General features: G+C 41.4%; 2 protein-coding genes across 2 annotated transcripts in view; one reads left to right on the top strand and one right to left on the bottom strand.

Moving 5' to 3' along the window:
- tln2b (talin 2b) overlaps positions 1–10374 on the bottom strand; it is a 204872-nt gene extending 194498 nt beyond the window's left edge. The window contains exon 1 of the mRNA XM_088340223.1: positions 10305–10374. The gene's annotated coding sequence lies outside the window, so the exon portion shown is untranslated. The remainder of the gene's footprint in view (positions 1–10304) is intronic.
- Positions 10375–18944: 8570 nt separating this feature from the next.
- On the top strand, positions 18945–20813 carry c2cd4a (C2 calcium dependent domain containing 4A). Its single transcript, XM_088339318.1, has 2 exons — positions 18945–19069; positions 19134–20813. Exon 2 carries the CDS (start codon positions 19166–19168, stop codon positions 20501–20503), a length of 1338 nt encoding a protein of 445 aa, XP_088195444.1. The 5' UTR covers positions 18945–19069; positions 19134–19165; the 3' UTR covers positions 20504–20813.
- Positions 20814–22083: the final 1270 nt, after the last annotated feature.

The raw sequence follows: 22083 nt of genomic DNA, 5'->3' as shown, positions 1-22083 counted from the left end.
GCAATCAAATCTGTCTCTGAGCCACAGATACTCGTAGAAAGAGCCATATATGGCTCGCGAGCCATAGGTTCCCGACCCCTGCCCTATGACCTTGCAGTCTTCATGCAGGACAAGGCTACAAGTTATGGTCAAGGAACCCATTACAATCACCAAACTGTGGAGGAGGCTGGAAGAAGCATGGACCAAAATCATACCAGAACAGTATGAGAGCCTGGTGCTATTCAGTGGCTGCAGATGTGCTGAAGACAGCAGAAGCCTGTACCCTTCTTACTAATTGCTGACTGTTGTAACCTTCCGTTTGTTTTATATTTTTGCCAAAGTCATTGTTGTTGTCTAATTTTGATCAATGTATTTTCTGAAAAATAGTGTTTTTGTGCCTTTAGTCATTTTGGGGAAAAAAAGAGTTATTGTACTGTGATATAGTCAAAATAAAATGTCATTTAACCATGGAAAAGTAAAGATTTTCTTTTCATTATTGAATTTTTGTACAAGTTGTTTTTTAACATATATGAAAATACAATTCTGAAATCTGTTCGTGAGCTTATGTGCGCATAAAACAGATTGAACACAAGGGGGCATAAAGCAGGCATAGGCACTTAAGTCACCCAATAGCCCACGGACCTGCTGTGTCCTTGTGCTCTCCCATTGCCTAATTTATTTTTCCTGTCAATCGGCACTGTCCTGATAGCGTTTGAGAGGGATCACGCCTCATTATATTGTGATTTGGTGTGTTTTATTGCCTGATTTTGCTCACGGGGATAAGGGGAATAAAAATAGGAAAACAGTGACAAGAATAATCAAGTTGAAGTGGGTAAATGGTGTGCGAGTGTCTACCAACAAAAAGCTGCTTTAAAGGTACAATTGCCTGTCAGTGGTTTAAAACTGTTTTCCTTTTATCTTAATTACTTATGTACTATTTGTTACTATATACACCTTTAAATAATTATACTTTAGGTACACGTTTCATTAGTATTATTGGTGTATAATTTTTTGAGTATGTGGCTATTTTAAAGCAGCTTTAGAGTGTCGGCTTATATACAAGGCAGGCTTATATGCGAGACTGTACTGTATTACAAGAGGGTATGGTTTGAGTTTTCAGTGTAGTCTTAAACCCCGTTACATCATGTGGAGACCTCTTTCGCGAAGCCATTCGCTTCTCTTATTTTTGCACACAGGGAGAATTAGTGAATCATTACATGATGCAGTTATTGCTGAAATTACCAGTCTCCAACAAAATAACGGCCGCTGTAATTAAGTCACTGCGGCTTAATAGAGAAGCACCAATATCATTTTGCTTTTGCAACAAATGGTCCCAAAAAATAGATTGTGTATTGGGAAAAGAAGCTCACTCATGACTAGAATTCCTACAGTGTCACTAAGCAGCGCTCCTTAGAGTTCCGGAGCCGAAAATCCGTCAGTCGCAGCTGTCCTTATCCTGCTGAGGCAGCGTTAGCTTCCTCGGTTGCATCACCGGGCTAAAACACGGCAGATTTGAATTGCATCTCTCCCCCCGGTCCTGGTATCCTTGAATTGACCCTGGGAGGTGACGTCATGGAGGAGAGGGGACAGGGGTGACATTTTCTTCAGTTGGATGCCAAATGAGTGTGGTGACAGGATGATGCATGCGCTGCAAAGTTTGGTGAGTAAAAACAACAACGGCGCACTGAATTTTAATAGCAAATTTAGAAAAGGACCAACGCATGAAACTCTACTTTATTTGTCTTGGTTTATCATGTTTAGGTTGAGATGACATGAAAGTCGACTATAATGAGTTTTTATGTGAAAAGAGTGGCCCCCAGGGCACGAGTAGTAAATCCCCTCCGCGCTACAATGACTGCAAGGATAGACATCCAACCATCGTAAATTGGTGCACTCAGTGACCTCAGATAAAAACGAAACACGAGCGGAATAATTATAGTCCTATCCAACAGATAGAGAAAATAATTGATAAAAGGACTAAAAAAAAAAAGTGGAAATCATTTTTGAGGCCAAAAAAGGTTTACAATGAAATATGGTGTTAAGTCTCTGGCATAGGGGCCATTTGCAGGACTCCGACAATATATTGGTCGCCTGCAATATGTACTGGTGATTCTCTTTAATCCATTTTACATTTTTTAGCTATTATAATATACAAATGAACTTTTTAAAATGGTAAAAGTAACAATTAAAAAACTAAATCATGAATTTTTGTGGACTTAAATTCCAATATGTGGCCTACCAACCGTATTTTAGTAGCCTGTAAAATGATTAAAAAAAAAAAAAAATAATAAATAATAATTGCTTATTAATTATGCAATTTTACTTACTAAATTATGATTATAGTGCAAAAAATATTTCCTAAAAAATAAACATTTGTGTTTAGGTCTAAACTAACTTTATGGAAAGCTACTACGTTTTATCTTTAGTAAAGTATATGTTGTGTAAGGATTTTTCTGTAATTGATTAGTTACAGTACATGGCGAACAACCATATTTCAGTAGCCTGTAGTTTTTAACATAACTTTAATTAACTTCTTATTTAAATATCAAAACATGTACATTAAAAGGGTTTAAACTATATACTGTATGTCAAACAATAATACATACTGTATTCTGGTAAGGCGCCCGCTTTGAGACTGGGAGGTCGCTGGTTCGCGCCTCGGCCGAGTCATACCTAAGACTTATAACATTGGTAAAATGGCGGCGCCCTCTGTTGGCTGCGGCTGCATCGTCTCGCTACAACGGGTCAGGTGTATCGACATTTCGTTCTTACAAAGAATGACAATACAAAGGAAATTATTATTATTATTATTATTATTCTGTCACGAGAACCATTTATGGCCTGCTGACCATGTTTTAGCAGCCTGTAGTATGTAAAGAAATCCATCCATCCATTATCTGCACCGCTTATCCTCAGTAGGTTCGCAGGGGTGCTAGAGCCCATCCAAGCCATCTTCGGCCAGTGGGAAGGGGACACCCTGAACTGGTTGCCAGCCAGTAGCAGGGCACACACAGACAGACAATTCACTCGCTCATTCACACCTAGGGACAATTTGGACCTGCCAATTAACCTGACATGCATGTTTTTGGAGAAAACCGAAGTGCCCAGAGGAAACCCACACAAGCACGGGGAGAACATGCAAACCCCACACAGGAAGGTTCGATTTCATGACCTCAGAACTGTGCCGCACACGTGCTAATTAAATCACACTGTGACCATTTCTCATCTTTGATATACGTATATACAATAAAGGGTCTCAATGTTATAGTTGTTTTCACAGGGTTGTACACAAATTTTCACAGAAGAGTGACTGGAGTAAAAAAAAAAAAACATAGTGACTGTGTGATTAGATACAAAGTCAGATTTGAAAATGGCCTAAATTCCCCAAAATGTTATTCAGCAGGATATGTTTGTGTCCAGAATTTTAGTTATTGCTAATCCTTGTTTGGGCGGCAGTAACTCAGGTGGTAGAGCGCTCATCTTGAGAGGTCGCAGGTCCAAATCCCGGCTCCTCCGAGTTAAATGTCGAAGTGTCCTCGGGCAAGACACTGAAGCCCTAACGCCCCCGATAAACAGGTGCCTTGCATAGCTAAGGGAGCTATTGGTGTGTGAGTGTGTGTGTGAATGGGTAAGTGTGAAGCACATTGTAAAGCGCTTTGGGAGGTCTTCAGTGACTTAAAAGCGCAATATAAATGCAAACCATTTTGTCATGATTACTGATGTGATGCACCTGTGCCCGCTCCTATGGCGCCAACTGCTTCGGACTCTGATTGGCTCCCTGTCCCTATTTAAACCCACTCCTTTCTGTCACCTCTAGTCAGTCCGTTTGCAAACCTCAGTTTACTCCAGGCAAGCCTTTTTCGACCCTGACTCTCACCTGTTTTGCTCCCGTCTGTTCCGGCTTCGGCCCGTCTCTTGATCCTGACCACGTCTACTCTCCCCTCCTGGCTTTTGACTCGTTTCCGATCTCCACCACGTTTTTGCTCTCCTGTCCCGGCTACTGACCCTTTTTTATCCGTTCCCGACACCGCCATCGCTCGCCACGGAAGTCCAACTTCCGCGTTCAGAGCGACCTGCTTCCCACGACCAGCGATCACTGGATCATGGGTGCAACCCTTTCCTTTCTTCCAATAAAGACTGAGAGAAACGTAACGCAAGTGGGTCCTGTCTCCGTTCTGGTCTTGACACATTGACCATTCCTTTAACCTTTACCTTTCAAGAAGATGGTCCCAAATACCCCCCAGAAATGATTCAGCAGGATATGTCTCCTTTTAACATTGCTTTTGAGGAGGTTTGAGTTGCAGAACCGTTCTGCATACGCGAAGTTAGATTCAATCTAAATTTGAGATCTAGAAATTAGATATATCAACAATCACACTAGTACAATTTTAGATCTTTGATTTACTCCATTTTCTACCCACATGAATCCATTACTCCGCACAGAAAGGTCGAACAGCCTCGCCTTAACACCTACTTTCCCGGCACGTCATTCAAAATGATGTATCCATCTACTTGTCTGGAATGCATAATAAGATGAGGCACCTTTGGGTGACATAAGTTAAAAAACAAGTTTGGCTCTCATAAATTAGTCTTCAATAAACCATTTTCAAACAGGGAAGGAACATGGAAAACCCCATGCACACAGATTTGATCCAATTTTGGTATTTAAGAATTTGATCTTATTGACAACCTTTGATCCAGTTAAAATTGGATCACAAATAGGGACATTTCAGATCTTTGATTTTGTCATGATTTGTCAATTGCCCTCACCTGCGCTAACTCTTTCAGCCCAGCTGCCTCTCGTTCCCTAATAAGTCCTACTATTTAAGCATGTCATTCTCGTTCACTCCTGGTCAGTCCGTCTGCAAACCTCAGCGCATGCAAAGCAAGCACTTTTGACTCTGGCTCCCGTTTTGATACCGACCTGTTCCCTGTATCGATTCCCCATCCAAGCTCTGTTCTCTTGTCCCGGCTCCCCGCATCCTGCCTGATTCTGTTTTCTGTATCGATCCCCAATCAAAGCTCTGTTCTCCTGTCCTGGCTACCCGTATCCTGCCTGATTCTGTTTCCTGTATCTATCCCCGATCGATACCCGGTTCTCCTGTCCCGGGAACCCGTATCCTTATTCTGTTTCCTGTATCAATCCCCGATCCAAGCTCTGTTCTCCCGTCCCGGATACCTGACTTGTTCCGATCCTCGACCATGCTTTGTTCTCCCGCCCTGGCTACCCGACTTGTTCTGATCCACGACCATGCTTTGTTCTCCCGTCCCGGCTACCCGACTTGTTCCGACCCACGATCACGCTTTGTTCTCCTGTCCGCCTCGCCATCTGTCATCGGCCGCGGGGGCTTCCTGTTTCACCTGTCCAGCGAGCGATCGCTGTCTTTTCCACTGTCCCTGACTTCCTTAGTCCCTTAATAAAGCATTGTGTGAAACGTTACGCATTTGGGTCCAACGTTTTTTCCCGGTCATGACAGATTTGCGTATTTCAAGAGAAGGGTATGTCTTCGCCTGCTGGAATTTTCACAGGTGAGTGACAGGAGCAAAAAAAAAAACAAAAAACAAGTTCTTAGTTACTATTTAAAACCAATCCAAATTATCAAAACCGTTAATCAGCAGGATATGTCTCCTTTAATTTTTCAGGCAGTGTGAGCAACCATGCTTTTGAGGAAAGTTGAGTTACAAGAAATGTTACACAAAGTAGAATTTGATACAATTTGGGGATTTGAACATTAGATGTAGCGTCACCCCGATTCAGGACCACTTTAGGTATTTGATTCGTGTATTTACAGTGAAGGGTGTCACAAGACTCTGCTGCAATTCACAGACTAGTGACTGGAGCAAACACAAACAACACATAGACCGATTGATCAGTGAGGTTTTAGTATTTGAAAATGACCAAAATTTCCAAAAACCCAAAAATTCCGCAAGATATGAAATGATCTGCATTTAACCATGCTTTAGCGTCAATGAAGACTTCTCAAAGCGCTTAATATGTCTCCTTATATGTCTTTTTTAACCATATTTGAATTACATAAACAAAGTCGGATTTGATACAATTTTTGGAATCAAAAATTAGATGTACAGATGCTGCTCTACTTACGAACCAGATAGATTCCGGATGATCGTTCGTAAGTTGAATTTGTTTGTAAGTTGCTTCAGTGCTGTATTTTGTATGTTTAAGGTTTATAAAAGTTTTTAAGTATTGTTTTTTTACTAAAAAATAAACATTTTATAAAATAATATGCTCTATAAAGCTATATAAAGTTAAGTTTAACTTACTTTTGGAAGATGCGCTTCAAGATTTAGGCAACTTCCTCCTCCGTAGTAAAAAGTGGCCAAAAAAAAGCGTTCCGACCATTTTCTCAACCGCAGCGAGCTTTCTTATTTCACTTTCATTTCAAAATAAACGTCTCACCTCTTCTTTACACTTTACAGCAACCATTAGCGCTCGCCTTGGGATCAAGAGATCGCAGTTCGAATCCCGGCTCCTCCGTGTTACACGTCGAATTGTCCTTGGGTAAGACACTGAACCCCTAATACCCCCAATAAGCAGGTTAGCGCCTTACATGGCTGCACGGCCGCTATTGGGAAATGTAAAGCACACTGTAAAGCGCTTTGGAAAGTCTTGACTTGAAAAACGCTATATAAATGCAGATCATTTCATTTCAATAAAAACGTCAAAGTTCTTAGCGTGCCAGTGATACAGTACACGTTGTTATGTTTACACACAAACTAGGAAGAGGAAGCCAGATTTCTTCTTTGGGGTGGATGATGGGTGACCTCTCACAGCGCCACCACACGCTGGAAAGAAGCACTACAGCAATGCCCTGTACTCTGAAACAGGTGCACACAATACAAAATCTAACTTATAGCAAAATCCGGATATTTTGACATCCCCCCAAAAAATTTTGCATCTACCATTTTACGTAAGTCGAACGGTCGTAAGTAAGGGAGCGCCTGTATTACTAACCTTTGCTACCCTTTCGGATAATAAAAGGGCAATTTCAGATATCTTATTTACCCACAAGTATCCACTACTCCACATGGGAAGGTCTAACACTTCACCTTTCCTTGAGAACTACTTCCCCACCATGTCATTCAAAATGATGTATCCTTCTACTTGTTTTGAATGTGTGAGATGATGAGGCAATTACTTGCTGCTCTTTGGGAGACATGAGTCAAAAACAAGTTTGACTCTCGTAAATTAGTCTTCACTGAAGCAATGTTCTAATAAGGGAAGAACCACAAAACCCCAAGACACGTTCCGGAACCCAGAATCGAAACAACCCCCCCGAGAACTGTTGACCCAAGAAACGCGTTCTAACAGACCGTGTTCCTGGAACGCAATTATTTCGATTTTCTAACTCAACTATCGTTACAACTTGGTGTGTTACTCTGCTATTTTGGAAAGGAGATCATGAATCACAATGCCTTCTGATCTTTGACAGTTTCTCCTTAGCTGACATCCCTCAATTCACCAGTAACAAAGCTTGTTTATGTTTACTGTACCTAGAAAATAGAACTGTATCCAGTTACTGTAGCATTGTCTCAAGCACAGAGTACGAGAAGACGTAATTCAACCACATATTTCGATATATCCGCTGAATTTACAGCTCTAAATACTTAAATCTGGCGCTCAGTTTTCACGCCCATATATGGTTGTATGTCACCAGTAGCGAATTGAAGGCAGCATGGTGGGGAGGAGGTAGGACTTATACAGGAACAACAAAATCAATGGGGCAAACGTGAGCACACGATTTACGGTAAAAGAGTGCTGAATGATGGTCTTTTCATTCGAATAATTATACCTTATAAAAAGGAGAACATTTTGAACGCAGAAACAGATAAGGAAACCTTCGGGTAGTTTGAAGACAAAATGGATATGGAGTGTCTCGGCCTTGTTAATTTGCAAGCTCTCGAGATTGCACAAGCCAAGGATTGCGAAGGGTTCACCGCAGTTCTAGATGGCGGCTTTAATATGATTATCAAGTTCAGAGGTGGGCACCTCCTGTCCTCTGCATCATTTGAGAGGTTTCTCTTCTTCAACTCAGGTTATACTTAGTATCAGCTCATTGGCTAACTGGAAGGAGCTCTCTAACGAACCTGGTGAAAGGAATCACCTGTATTGGGGCAGGGAAACGTCCAAAATCCTGCAGGACATGCGGCCATCAAGCACCGTAGCGCCCACCTATGATCCAGATCAGTGTTTCTCAACTGGTGGGACCTAAGAGCGGGTCACGGACCTTTTTTCAGTCAGTCGCAGGTCTTTGTCTTAGCAAAATAATACTATGAAGAAGCTAAAATCTCAGGGTCAATTACACTCCTTAACAGTAGATGCCGCTAATGCCCGGCTTGATCTCTTCTTCCTGTTCATTTAGTCGGCGCGTTTGAGAGGCACCACAACTCATTTTATTGTGATTTTGTTGGTTTTATATCTTTTATGCTTATAATGAGGGGTTTCAAGAACATTTGAGATAAAGGAGAAGGAAACCTGGAAAACTGTCAGAGCCCGAACAGACGGAGGACCCAGACGCGTAACGTTTTCACACAAGCTTTATTTTACGGGAATGGGGCAGCCATGCACGTAAACAGAAACGCCAGTGATTTGGCGATCGCTGGGCGGAAGAAGTGAGACAGAGAAGTCAGGTGCGGGAAAACAGGAAGCCAGAGAGATCGAAACAGGACAGGACAGACGGGATCGATACCAGATACAGGATACACGAGCAGATACTGGACAGGACGGAACAGACAAGATCGATACCTGATACTGGATACACGAGCAAGATACCGGACAGGACTGACGGGATCAATCTCGGAGACTGGAGCAAGATACAGGACAGTATATTCAGGATCGATACTGGATACAACAGCAAGATACTGGACAGGGCGGGACAGACGGAATCGATACCGTGTAATGAAGACTGAAGCAAGATACCAGAGAGGACGAGACAGACGGGATCAATACCGGATACACGAGCAAGATACCGGACAGAGCAGGACAGACGGGATCGATACCGGATACTGGAGCAAGATACCGGACAGAGCAGGACAGACGGGATCGATACCGGATACTGGAGCAAGATACCGGACAGGACGGGACAGAGGGGATCAATACCGGATACTGGATACACGAGCAGGATACCAGACAGAGACAAAATACATGTCTTGCAAGTGCAGAGGTTTGTTGACAGACTGAGGAGTAAATAATAGCACTGAGTTTAAATAGGAGGTGAGTCAATCAGCTGGTGCCAAACAAGCAGGCCCAAGTGAGGGCAATGGGCAACCGTGACAAAAACTATGACAAGAAGGAAAGAATCGCGGAATACGTTAATGATGTAATGGTGTCTGCCATTGAAGCGCTGCTAAGAGGTACAGCAAAGGGTTTCAAATGTTTTTTTTTAGCTTTTTACTAGCATCTTTGTCTTTATTAACTTCACGATTAAAAAAACATATCAAGTACACACTAAATATTTAATGTAATTTCGTATGTGGCTATTTTAAAACAGTTATTTGAGGGTCTCTTATATGTGATTTAGGCTTATATGCGAGTATATAAGGTGGTTGAAGTCGTTTTTTTTGTTTTTTGGAAGAAAGATGAATATATTATACTACCTCTGCTTTAAACTGCACAATCATTTCTTTGGATAGAAGTGGATTTTTTTCTTCTTGAGTCAGGTCGCAGCTTGTCATTAGGGTGAAATGGAGTGCCCTCAAGTCAGACCAGTTGGGAACCACTGATCTTGATGGTTACTCTCAGTGAACTGAAGGGGTAACGCAATGACGTTTTAGACGAAGTAACTACTACGTGTAACGAATGACTTTTTTTAAGTAATGCACCCAACACTGCCTGGAGCACACCTTTGAAACTTGACCGTGAGAACATTCAGATCTCAGGTCACAACCGTGCACTCTTCAAAATGTCAGCCTCCACCCACGAAGCATCCAGGTCAAGTCCAAGTTAGTAAACCATGACACATTTCTCGTGCAGGGCAGCGAAGGATGCTGCAAGCGCCGTTTCGCCTGCACCGATGCGAGCAATGACTACACTTGCAAAACCGCGGCAAGGAAGAACAAAAGTAGGTCATTCGCGGATTCAACTCAAAAAGCAACCAAAAACGGACCTGGTTCATCAAATTCGGCGAGTAAAGCCACTCATATTCTCCCGTGGAGCGGTATGAGATCCAAAACGAAGGCGCGCTTGCAAGTGAGCCGTTAAAAGCTCGCTGGTTTGTAGGTAAAGATGAGGATGACGTGGTTCGAATTGGGCAGAACCCCAAAAGCAAAATATTTGGTGGAAAAATAGCGAAGGTGAGTTTCCTTACCTGATGTTAGTCTCGTTGGAGGCGAGCGAGCTGACGGCGAGGCGACGCACACATCACAGACTGGTGACGGGTCCTTCGCGAACGAAAGGACTCTATGAGCCGGCTCTTTGAAGAGAACGAATAGATATCTCTAACCCCCCCCCCCCCCCCCCCTCTCTCTCTCTCTCACACACTTTGTCTCTCTCCCTCTCCCTTTGTATCTCTCCCTCTCACTTTCTGTATCTCTTTTTTTCTGGCTTTCTCTTCATATATATTTCTTTCTTCTTTTTTCTCTCTATTTCTCTCTCGTTTTCTCTCTTTTTCCATCTTATTCTATCTCTATCCCCATCGCTATCTATCTATCTGTCTATCTATCTATCTGTCTATCTATCTATTTCTATTTGTCTAGCTTTTTATCTTACTCTCTCTCTCTCTATTTCTCCATTTCTTACTTTCTTCCTTCTTTTTCTCTTTCTCTCTCTCTCCGACTTTCACTCTATCTTTCTCTCTATCTTTCTGTCTTTCTGTCTCAATCTCACTTTATTTCTCTCTCTCTCCCTCGCTCTCTCTGACTGTCTCTTTTTATTTCTATCTTTCTCTTCTTTTATTTATCTTGATCTTCCTTCCCCTTTAATTCTCTCTTTCTCACTCTTTCTTTTGCACTCTCTCTCTCTCTCTTGCTCTCTCTCTCTCTCTCTCTCTCTCTCCCCCCTTTCCTTTTCTATATTTCACTTATTCTTGTTCTATGTATATCTAAAATTCTAGTCGCGTAGTACAATTTTTTAGTTAATTAGTAATTAATTAGGTGCATACTGTCTCAATAGTATTGGTTATAGTGCGTAGGTGGATCCCTTAACCACTAAAGTCGTAGGGACACCATTTCCTATGGTGTGTCTTCGCCAAGCACAGCCTGGTGGCGCCCATCCCTCTCGGGGCCAACAATAAAAATCTTTAGGGCCATTTTGGAGCAGAAAGAGTCTGCTCTTTTCACCGAGTCGAGCCGAAAGAGCTGGAATTCCCATCACTATCACACACGCGTGCGCGTTCACGCACATTCAGACACACGCGCACGCTCGTTAAGTCCCTCCTCCCTGATGAGGAAGAGGAGCGCCTATATTAATTTTTGTGAGCAAGAAGGTGCACAACATTTTGAATTTATTGTATTTGGTGTTATTCTGAAACACAGTACACATCAGACATTTTGTAAAAAATACACCTGCCAAATCCAAGATGTGACGCCCGGCATGAAATATAGATTATACTCCACTAAAGCTGCCAAGAGAAGTTTTCCGTCAATCATTTTATTTGATTTAATACGTTCTCCTCAGGTGGGATTTATAAATTGGAATCAGGGTATGCAATCGAATTTAATAATTCTCTCAGTTTAAGCATTTCAGTGGGCGTACTGACTATAAAAAGATCGATGCCACCCCCTGGTGGAAATATGTGCAAACAGCTACCTCTTGGGACGGAAATCTACACCTCATTTGAATTTTGAACGCCGAAAATGTGAAATTGGGGAGGGATAATCAGAACATTGTAATTACATTTTTCTTCTTCATAGTGTTTAAATCTATCAAACAATCAATGTGTGAGTGTCACAGTTGCCCATTGCCCTCAATTGGCCCCGGCCATTTGGCGCCAGCTGCGGCTCGTTGCCTGATTGGCTTCCCTCCTAATTAAGCTCAATGCTCTCACTCACCCTTTGTCAGTCCGTCAACGAACCTCTGTACCCGCAAGACGTGTATATTTCACTTTGTCCGGTATCCTGCTTGTGTGTCCTGCCCGGTATCGATCCTGTCTGTCCCATCCTATCCGGTATCGATCCCGTCTGTCTTGTCCTGTCTGATACCTGACTCCAGTCTTCACTATCTGGTATCGATCCCATCTATCACGTCCCGTCTGATATCTTGCTCCAGTCTCCAGTGTCTGGTATCGATCCCGCCTGTCTCATTCTGTCCGATATCTTGCGCCAGTATCCGGTATCGATCTCGTCAGTCCGGTATCTGGTATCAATCTCGTCTGCCTTTGGCTTCCTGTTTTTCCGCGCCAGTCTTCTGTCTCACTTCTTCCGCCTAGCGATCGCTGAATCACTGGCGTTTGTGTTGCCGCGCATGACTGCGCCATTCCTGTAAAATAAAGCTTGTGTGAAAATGTTACGCGTCTGGGTCCTCCGTCTGTTCTGGTTCTGACAGTGAGTCTCTGAAAGACTGATAATTCCCATCCGTAAATAGACAAACTACAAATTATTTGTATTACTATTATTTTTTATTAAGTGTGATGGTCTTTACTAATGAAATGATTATTTTTTTTATTGAGTTTTATAATCTGTCACTCATTAAATTCAATCCAAATCAACGTAGCGTCCTCTTTTTGGACTCGGAGGAATTTGCCCCCTCGTATATCCCCCTACTACTATTTTAAACTAGATAAACACACTTCAGTATTTAGCAGTCCAATTTAACTCCACTTTCCGTTTAGAGATTTTGAAAAGTATTATAAGTTAATAGGTTTTTTTTATCAGGTGTATTGGATTGGATGTATTTTCCTGTATTATGAACATTAAAATAATATGAAGATGTAGGATTATTTGTCCTAGTCTTCCTTAATGAAATTCAAAAAGTATCCCCAGGAAGAGTAAGAAAGAAAATATTATATATATATATATATATATATATATATATATATATATATATATATATATATATATATATATATATATATATATATATATATATATATATATATATATATATATATATATATGTCACGAGGTGGAGTGGAAGGAGTGACCGGACCGGAACGGAGGCAGGAGGCAGGAGGCAGGAGGCAGGAGGCAGGAGGCAGGAAGGGAGAACTTAATTGCGTAACGATCCAAAACTTTTATTCACCAAAATAAAAGTTGTCCAAAACTCTGGGACATGACAAAACAAACAGTTGTTTCTTCCAACTCAACTAAACAGGACAAGGCATAACAGAACGGACAATGTTTGAAACTAAAACAGGACAAGGCATAACAGACCGGGGAATGTGTAATGAGCCAGCGCCCGCCAAACCCACAACCCAGCCTTAAGTAGCAGACCAGCAATCAGCAATCAGCTGATCTGCTACAGCTTGAGTTCGGGGGCGCGGCAGACTGGTCGCCACGGCGACCGTGACAATATATATATATATATATATATATATATATATATATATATATATATATATATATATATATATATATATGAAAAAAATATCCTGTAAGCACCCTGTCTTGCAGTAGATTGCCTAAATGTACATATAGCTTTGTACAGGTCAATTTTTTGTTTGTGCAACTATATTGAGTTTTTACATTACTATCTAGAAAAAAGCGGCCTTTTTACAAAATCCTCAGTCTACAGATTGGTCTGCAGTACGGTTGACATCCTAATGTCCTTGGGAAATTTTGTAAACAATTCCGAGAAATTTGCCCTTCAGTGCACGTCCTTGGTATCCTATTGATCACCGAATGCTGTCATTATGTGCTTAATACTTTGTTGCTATTAGCAACTGACTTCAACCACTTGAACCTTGTTCCTGGTGCAGAACTATCGCCTAAGATGTACAAAGAAAGGCCGTCAAGGTATAATTTATTACTGAGGTAGACTAACTAACATGCAGAGGAATCCTTCATTTTTCTTCTAATAAACCTTTGTTTTTGTGTCAAAATCATCTTAACAGTGTTTCAAAACCTTTTTCATTAAAAAATGTTCGAGGCACACCATCCGGTCATGATTACCGATGTGACTCACCTGTCCCCGCTCCTTTGGCGCCAACTGCCTCTGACTCTGATTGGCTCCCTGTCGCTATTTAAACCCACTCCTATCTGTCCCCTTTGGTCAGTCCGTCTGCGAACCTCAGTTAAACACTAAGCAAGCCTTTATCGACCCTGACTCGCACTTGTTTTTGCTCCTGTCTGTCCCCCGGCTTCGACCCGTTTTGGATTCTGACCACGTCTACTCCCCCGTCCCGGCTTTTGACCTCTTTTTGACCCCGACCACGTCTACTCTCCTTTCCTGGCTTACGGCTCGCTTCCGACCCCGACCACGTTTTTGCTCTCCTGTACCGGCTACTGACCTGTTTTCCGTTCCCGACACTGTCACCGCTCGCCAAGGAAGATCCATTTCCGCGTTCAGAGCACCCTGCTTCCCGCGTCCAGCAATCGCCAGATCGTTGGGTGCATCCCTTTCTCTTCCTTCAATAAAACTTGTGAGAAACGTAACGCAATTGGGTCCTGTTTCCGTTCTTGTCCTAACACAACCCATATTAATCATGGGCGCTAGTTCCCTAGGTTTCTTTGCGTGCGTGATGTTTTTTTAAGTGTAAAGTATAATTTTATCAAGTTTTTCTGAATGATTGTGATCACCCTGGCTTAAGAGATAGTACAAGTTATCTATTTTGATAAATAGGGGAGAGTGGGGTGAGTTGAGCCATTTTTTGCTTAAACTGTCTTTTAGACAATGGAGTTACAGGAATGCTTCCTACTAAAATATGTACATATAATTTAGGATGCTGTGCATCCCTGGGAGCATTCACCTTGGATCTTAAATACACTGAGAAATATAGCTTTGGAACAAAAAGTGGTTTGGTGGCAAAAATTGCTCCCAGGGCGGGGTAAGTCGTGCCATTGCCCAGAACACAGTGGGGTAAATTGTGCCGTAGATAACTAAGGCAGTGTCTGAAACTCATGAGAAAAAGTGACCGGACACCAGGGCATACAACTCTTAAAAGTTGTCTGCCCAGCCATAAAGTTGCCTGCCCCATTTTTCACAACTTGAAACGAAATAAGACAACTAATCGCAAAAAAACTCATTGTTGCAAAGTATTAAGGATTGATAATATTAATATATAACAGAACAACACTTTAAGATTAAGTTTATTATAAATCTACTTATAACATTCATTGGATGTATATGACATCGCTGTTTTCAATCTGCAATCAGTGTGTAACTGCATTTACTCATCTTCATTCATGCAATGTTTGCGTTGCTTCGTCTGCTACAATCCACCTGAACTCTTTCCACGATGCTTCTAATGTATGTTTATGTTATGTAGCGTCATCAATTTTGTTAACTTCTTTTGAATCTTTCTTCTGGGGCTAAGGTTTTGGCTTGATTCCTGGTAAGGATATGTCAGAGTGTGCAGTTTCCTCATGCGTGAGAAGATAAGCAGGACATTGTGGTTCAGCATATTAATTCCTCAACAGCAGGCAAACAGGAACACGGCTCCGTTCAATACAACATGGCAATCAACAATTACCAAATGAAATATAGTGCGTGCGTAATGACGTCACACAATGGGAAACATCTCACCGCAATACCACAAATCTTAACAATTCCTAACCACTTATCCATTTTTCTTGTGTTCTCTGTGCGTCTACTTTGGAAAATGATGTGCAAATGCGCGACCTTACAACGCTTAGGAATGTTCGGAAGCACGAAATTATTCGATGCAGGCTTCTGATTGGCTGCCGAGTATGCAAATTGCCAAACGAACCGAAATTCCAAAATGTACAAAACGAACAAAGATTTTGAAATCAGAATAAAACGATTTATTTGTAAAAAAAAAAGAAAAAAAAAGAAAGAAACAAAAAAAAAATGATTTTTTTATTTCTTTAAAGTTGTCGGCCGCCCGGGCAGAGACGTTTTGTAAGTTGTACGCCCGACGGAAAAAATGCACGCCCCGGGCAGACGTTATTTCAGACACTGACAAAGGTTAAATTTGAAATCTCACAAATGATAAAAGCAAGACAAATTCAATGTTAAAGTACTTGTTTGATGTGTATTTAAAGTTTTAACATTATCAAAAGTCAATTTGCTTCAACAAGGCCTAGTGCCACAGGGACACATGCTCAGAACAAAATGAAAATAAATGATTTTTATCGGTATATCTTTTTAGGGTCATCCTGAAGATCTCCTTTTCAACCTGACGTATGGTCTCCCACTGCTCCACCTCTTTCAATGCTCTTTCCAACTCCTCAAGAAACCCTGTCTGTTTTCTTTGAGTATTCTCATGATGGCATGATGAATTTTGGTCTAAAATTAAGAATGGCACAGATCAAGTGTAATACAGACGCTCCCCTACTTACGACCATTCGACTTACGATGAATGGTACATTTTTTTTCTGGGATGTCAAAAAAAATCTGACATTGCTGTATGTTAGATTTTGTATTGTGCACCTTTTTCCGAATACAGGACATTACTGTAGTGCTTCTTTCCGCTGCTACCGGCATGTGGCGCAGTGAGAGGTCACCCAGCATCCACCCGGAGGAAAAAAAATCCGCTCCCCCTTCCTAGTTTGTGTGTAAACGTTCTTTCCTGTCTATACTATGTCTATACTATCTCCAGCGCGCTCAGAACTTTGACGTTGTTATTGTTTAATTCCTTGTGCATCCATTCAATATGGTTCGTGCAAAGTGTAAACAAGAGGCGAGCCATTTCTTTTAAAATCAAAGCGGAATAGGAAAGTTTTATGCGGTCGGAACGTTTTTTTCCGGCCACTTTTTACCATGGAAAAGGAAGTCTTAAAGCGCATCTTCCCAAAGTAAGGTAAACGTAACTTTATCTATCTTAGAGTATATTATTCTATGAAATTTGTATTCTTTTAGTCCAAAACAATACAGGTTACTTATACAAGCCTTAAACATACTTATACATACATTAAACATACAAAATATAGCACTGAAGAAACTTAAGAACAAATTCAACTTAAAAACGATCGTCCATTCGTAAGTAGGGCATCGGCTGTAGTACGATGTACAGTAACAGTAATATACAATGAAGTAATATCTAGTAAATAATCATAATTTGGGAGAAGTTCTGTCACTGGCACAACTTAACCCAGGTTCCTTGGCACAAATTACCCCACCTTTTTGATAAAAACGCATCCCCTAGCTGTTTTGAGCTAGCATCAAGCTAACTGTACAGACTAATGATGCAGCTTGCTAGAGTACTAAAACATGTGTGAACTGTTTTCATAGTTTTCTGTAATTGTTCAAACACAGCAATCAAAAACCCTAATCATAGAAATTTTACTTTGGAGGGCAAAAAAATATGTTCTTTGAACTTAAATGTGCTTACCTCTCAATACACCTGTACCCCTTCTCTGGATGATGAGTGAAATGGATGCCTGTTTAAAAATATGTGGTGACATGACCAACTTCTCTTGTGGTTTGCTGCATAACAGGGGTGACACTAATTGCCCGTTGCAGCAAATTACCCTACTTGTCACGTCCAGAACAGAAGGTAGACCCAACCGCGTAACGTTTACTCACAAGTTTATTGAAATATAGAGGAAAGTCAGCGATCCGGTGCTCGCTGGACGCAAGATGCAAGCTTCTCACAGGATTGGAGCGTGTTCCGAATGCGGAAGTGGATCTTCTGGAGTGGGAGATCGTGGTGTAGGGGATGGAAAAAACAGGTTGATAGCGGGGACAGGAGAGCAAAACGTGGTTGGGATCAAAAAACGGGTCGTAAGCCAGGATGGGAGAGCAAAACATGGTCGGGGTCAAAAAAGACAAACGGGGAAATCAGGAACGGACGGGTGCAAAAAAGCGGGACCGACGGGAGTCAGAGTCAAATGGCTTGCTTTGTAGAAACAGAGGTTTGCGGACGGACTGACAACAGGCGAGTGAAAGGACTGAGCTTAACTAAGACGGTGAACCAATCAGGAAGCCAGTAGCGGCTGGCGCGAAACGAGTGGGGACAGGTGAAATTAATCAGTCATCATGACACCACTCTCCCCCATTGATGCTGTAATTTTCAATTTTCCTTTATTTCTCATCTCTCATCTCATTAGCTACACCGCTTATCCTCAGTAGGGTCGCGGGTCCTTTATTTCTGATAAACATATTTGTTTTTCAAGTAACAAATAACATAAATAACATAAACAACACTTAAATTTAGCAAAAAGTATCTTCCAGTAAAAAAAAAAAATCACTATGTTTACTTTTTTTCAGTAAAATAAAAAAGAATGAAACTGATGTAAACTCTTTTATTTTTATTAGATTTTTTAGATCTTTTGCAATGCACACGAAGATAATTTGTATATCAAAAGACCACAAGATGGCAAACACTGACAAGAGATCTTTAAGGCATACAGGATCGCACACTGTATAACAACTGTATCCCAAGTCATGATTTCTTGTAAATACGTGAATGAATAAATGAGTATATAATAGACAAATAAACCATGAACATTTCATCACACACTCCCGTACAAAAAAAAACAATAATTAGCACAATGCGATATACCGTCCAGTGGAATAGCATTGTTATATTTCTCTCTGTGAGTATAATTACAGTGATATATTTGTAAAAATGGTCATTTTCGAATCAACAAAGGGAAATTTCTCCGTGGATGTAATTGGGATGAGAGAGGGAATGAGTTGGGAAGTGGGAGTGTAGGGTTACTTTGAGTAATGAATAAAAATATTCTCTTTCAACCTATTTAAATTCATCTCTGTCATTCATAGTGTCATTTTAAGTGCTATGTCAAATTCTGATCTTTTGAGATATCACATTAGCTAAGGTCTCCAAGGCAACCGGGGGCTGAGGAGAGAGGGAGGATCCAGTGAGAGGAGGCGACGGGGGAGTGTTTTACATTCACAGCTTTCCTGCTTGATTTAACTTGTCTGCCTCCCTCAAACAGACCCAGATGTTCAAAACGGTCTGCTGTCCAAAGGAGACTCATTTTTCTCACTGCACTTTGACCTTTTTTCTGGAACTTTCCATTAACCCTGTCTAGGGAAATCCAAGAAAAAAAGGTAAGGCAAAGCTTTTTTTTCGAAAAAAGTTTATATGCTGACGAGTGTATTCTTTCAATTATAGAGAACTCCAAGAATTATTCTAAAAGCACATCTATGTGGGTAGCGGAGAAGATCCGTGTTTCCATGGAGAGTTCCATCCTGCCCTTGTCGAATACAGAATTCAACTTCAAAATCAGCGACATCATGTTTGGGGATAAATCGGACAAACAGAAAAGAATGTCCCGCTTCCCTAACGTGATCACCCCGGACAATATCCCCGAATTCTGCATCCCTCCTACCATTCTAACCCTGCAGGATCTGAAAATCGCTGATTCTAATCGAGCGGTTCGCGTCTCAAAACTGAACCATGTAGAGAAACCTGAAACGGAGGTGGCTCTACATGAACACCTCAACCCGTATATAATCCAGGTGGAGAGCGTGGACGAGAGCCCCTATGACGGCTGCAGTGACGAGGAAACCACCAACGCGGACCCTCAAAGCCAGGCTGCCTTGTCCCTCCCACACATGGCCAAAGCACAGACCTGCTATGGTTTTTGCACCTTACTCGAGAGTCCACACACCAGGAGGAAGGAGTCCCTCTTCCACGCCGACCCGGGTTCCTCTCCCCTTCTGTTGCCCCGGAGCCGGTCAGCCACCTGCTCCAAAGTCACCTCGACTTCCTTGTCTTCGCCATCCTCCTTCAGCCTCAACGCTCTGTCCCGACTGTCCCCGAGAGGACACAACCCCAACTGGCAGGGGGCTGTGGACAGCGACACCACGTCCTCTACAGAGTCGTCACCTTTCAGTTCGCCCCTCCTGACCAGATGCCCCCCTAAGTCGTCTCTCTTCAAAGCACTGAGCCATGAACTTCTTTTATCGAGGAATATAAGGAAAGCCATGGTGTCCAGGAACAATTCCCTGTCCACCGATGAAGGCAGTTCCACGGACAATAGTCCGAACGTGATGAGGAGGGCGTCTGATGGACTTGGGGAGACCATCCCCAGCTGCTACAGTCTGGCACCCCCGACCATCTTCCCCATGGATATGACTCTGCATAGGGAGCGGGCCCTGAAAGAAAAATCGATACCCATTGGAAAAAACGGTAGCCTGAGACTCTCTGCTGAGTTCTGCCCAGACAATCAAAGACTGAGGGTCCGACTCATCAGCGCCGAGGGTCTGTACCCCCTGTCCGTAGACTCCAAGATCATAAACTGCAGCATTAGCATCTCCCTCTCTCCGGGGAAAGTCCAGAAGCAACGTAGCACGGTCATTCGGAAGAGCCGCAATCCTATCTTTAACGAAGATTTCTTTTTCGACGGTGTCTCGGAGGAGGACCTCAATGTTCGATCTCTTCGCTTCAAAGTGGTCAACAAAATGTCTACCCTCAAAAGAGACTATTTGCTGGGAAGCTGTGATTTGTCTCTTAGTACGCTGCTTTCCTCAACCCATTAGTACTTCCAAAAATGTTAAAGTCGAGGTGGGCGATATGGCAAAAATATCATATCAACATCTACATAAAATTACGATCCCAACGAAGTGGCACACTTCAGAACTTTACGAAATGTATCTTCTTTGTGGCCAATGGTTTCATTTCGAAAGTATACATTTTCATCCAAATCCGTAGGATCAGTTAACATTAGTATTAGCAGGTATCAAATGTGTCAACCATGTTAGCGTTAGCTGTTAACTTCTATGACACAAGCATTAGCATTAGCAGTTATGAAGTGTGGTAACAATGCTAGCATTAGTTGTTAAGGTCTGTGACACAAGCATTAACTGCTAAATTTACAAGCATTAAATACGAAAGTTAAGTTAGACGCCTAGGTGTGGCTATTTTTGCTAGGAGCTGCATCAGCAAAAATATTAGCTAAATCCAGGCTAGGGAATACTCTGAGATCACAATTAGTTTAAGTCCTTTGTAATGTAATTACGTCATATCGCCCACCTCTACATAGACTGTATCAAATTATTTATTTTCCTTCTTTTATTTTGTAATGTATAACATTTTTAATAAATATATATTTTAGAAACAATTGCTTTAGTGGTTTTTGTGTCAAAGCAAGTATTTAAGACAAATAATATGCAGTAAGACGGAGATTTTAGCTAACATGAAATTCCCTGGAAGAAGGAAAACCACATACGATCTTTTTTGTCTATAATGCAACAAGTACAGACAAGATACAGTAGTCTGATTGATATCGAGTTTGTTTCAGATAAATAAAGTACAAGATTTTAGGCAGGGTCAATTTTTCTAATTTTTGTCAACCTCAAAATTGTTCAAAAACAGTTTTTTAATAAAACTTAATTTTAATTCAATGAACGCAATTTTATTGAACCTTGGATTAGTTCTTACCTCAGTGGAACCTTTTAAATCTAGGCCTAAAACACACTTCTATTCTATAGCATATGAATAACCTATAGTTTATGTTGACAATATCTGTGTATTATTTCTTATTGCAACATCCATTGCAGCCTGGTCATCCTGGAAGGGGGATGCCTTTTTGTGCGTTCCCTTCTCAAGGTTTCTTAATTTTCCTCATGTTGAGGTTTTTGAGTTTTTCCTTGCCCTCATGTCGGTTTTAGATCAGGGGATGGTGTAATAATAGTCTGTAGTTACAATAATCTGTGGTGCGTGCAGCCCTTTGAGACTCTTTGTGATTAAGGGCTATACAAATAAACATGACTTGACTTGAATTCTTAAAAAGCTGAGCCCTGAGTAACAATGTTGCCATTTTTCTAATTGGATTATTTTATGATCCTTTTCCAAACTTTCTCGTTTAGCTCTCCTAAAGCAACTCGTGCATCAAGCGTGAGAAAACAATAGTCTCATGTTTCTCCCTAAGCCTGTTGTTTTCATCGTGACCTTTGATTGAAAATATCACAAGCAACCAGAAACCTCAGTGAGGGGCATCATAGACCCACTCTGTATTGTTTATTCATTCAGTTTTTGAAATGGGAATTCTATATGCATATTGTCATGTTTGTAGGAAATGATTAATGGCAAGTAAAAAGAACTTCTTGAGAGAAAAAAA

This window comes from Urocampus carinirostris, chromosome 7 (genome assembly GCF_059441175.1).
Source record: "Urocampus carinirostris isolate Australia breed hairy pipefish chromosome 7, RoL_Ucar_1.0, whole genome shotgun sequence".
NCBI classification, from domain to species: Eukaryota; Metazoa; Chordata; class Actinopteri; order Syngnathiformes; family Syngnathidae; genus Urocampus; species Urocampus carinirostris.
This window is presented reverse-complemented; position numbering and strand designations above follow the sequence as displayed.

Excerpts from the sequence above, each read along its gene's own strand:
- c2cd4a (XM_088339318.1), top strand. The coding sequence starts at position 19,166 with ATGTGGGTAGCGGAGAAGATCCGTGTTTCCATGGAGAGTTCCATCCTG.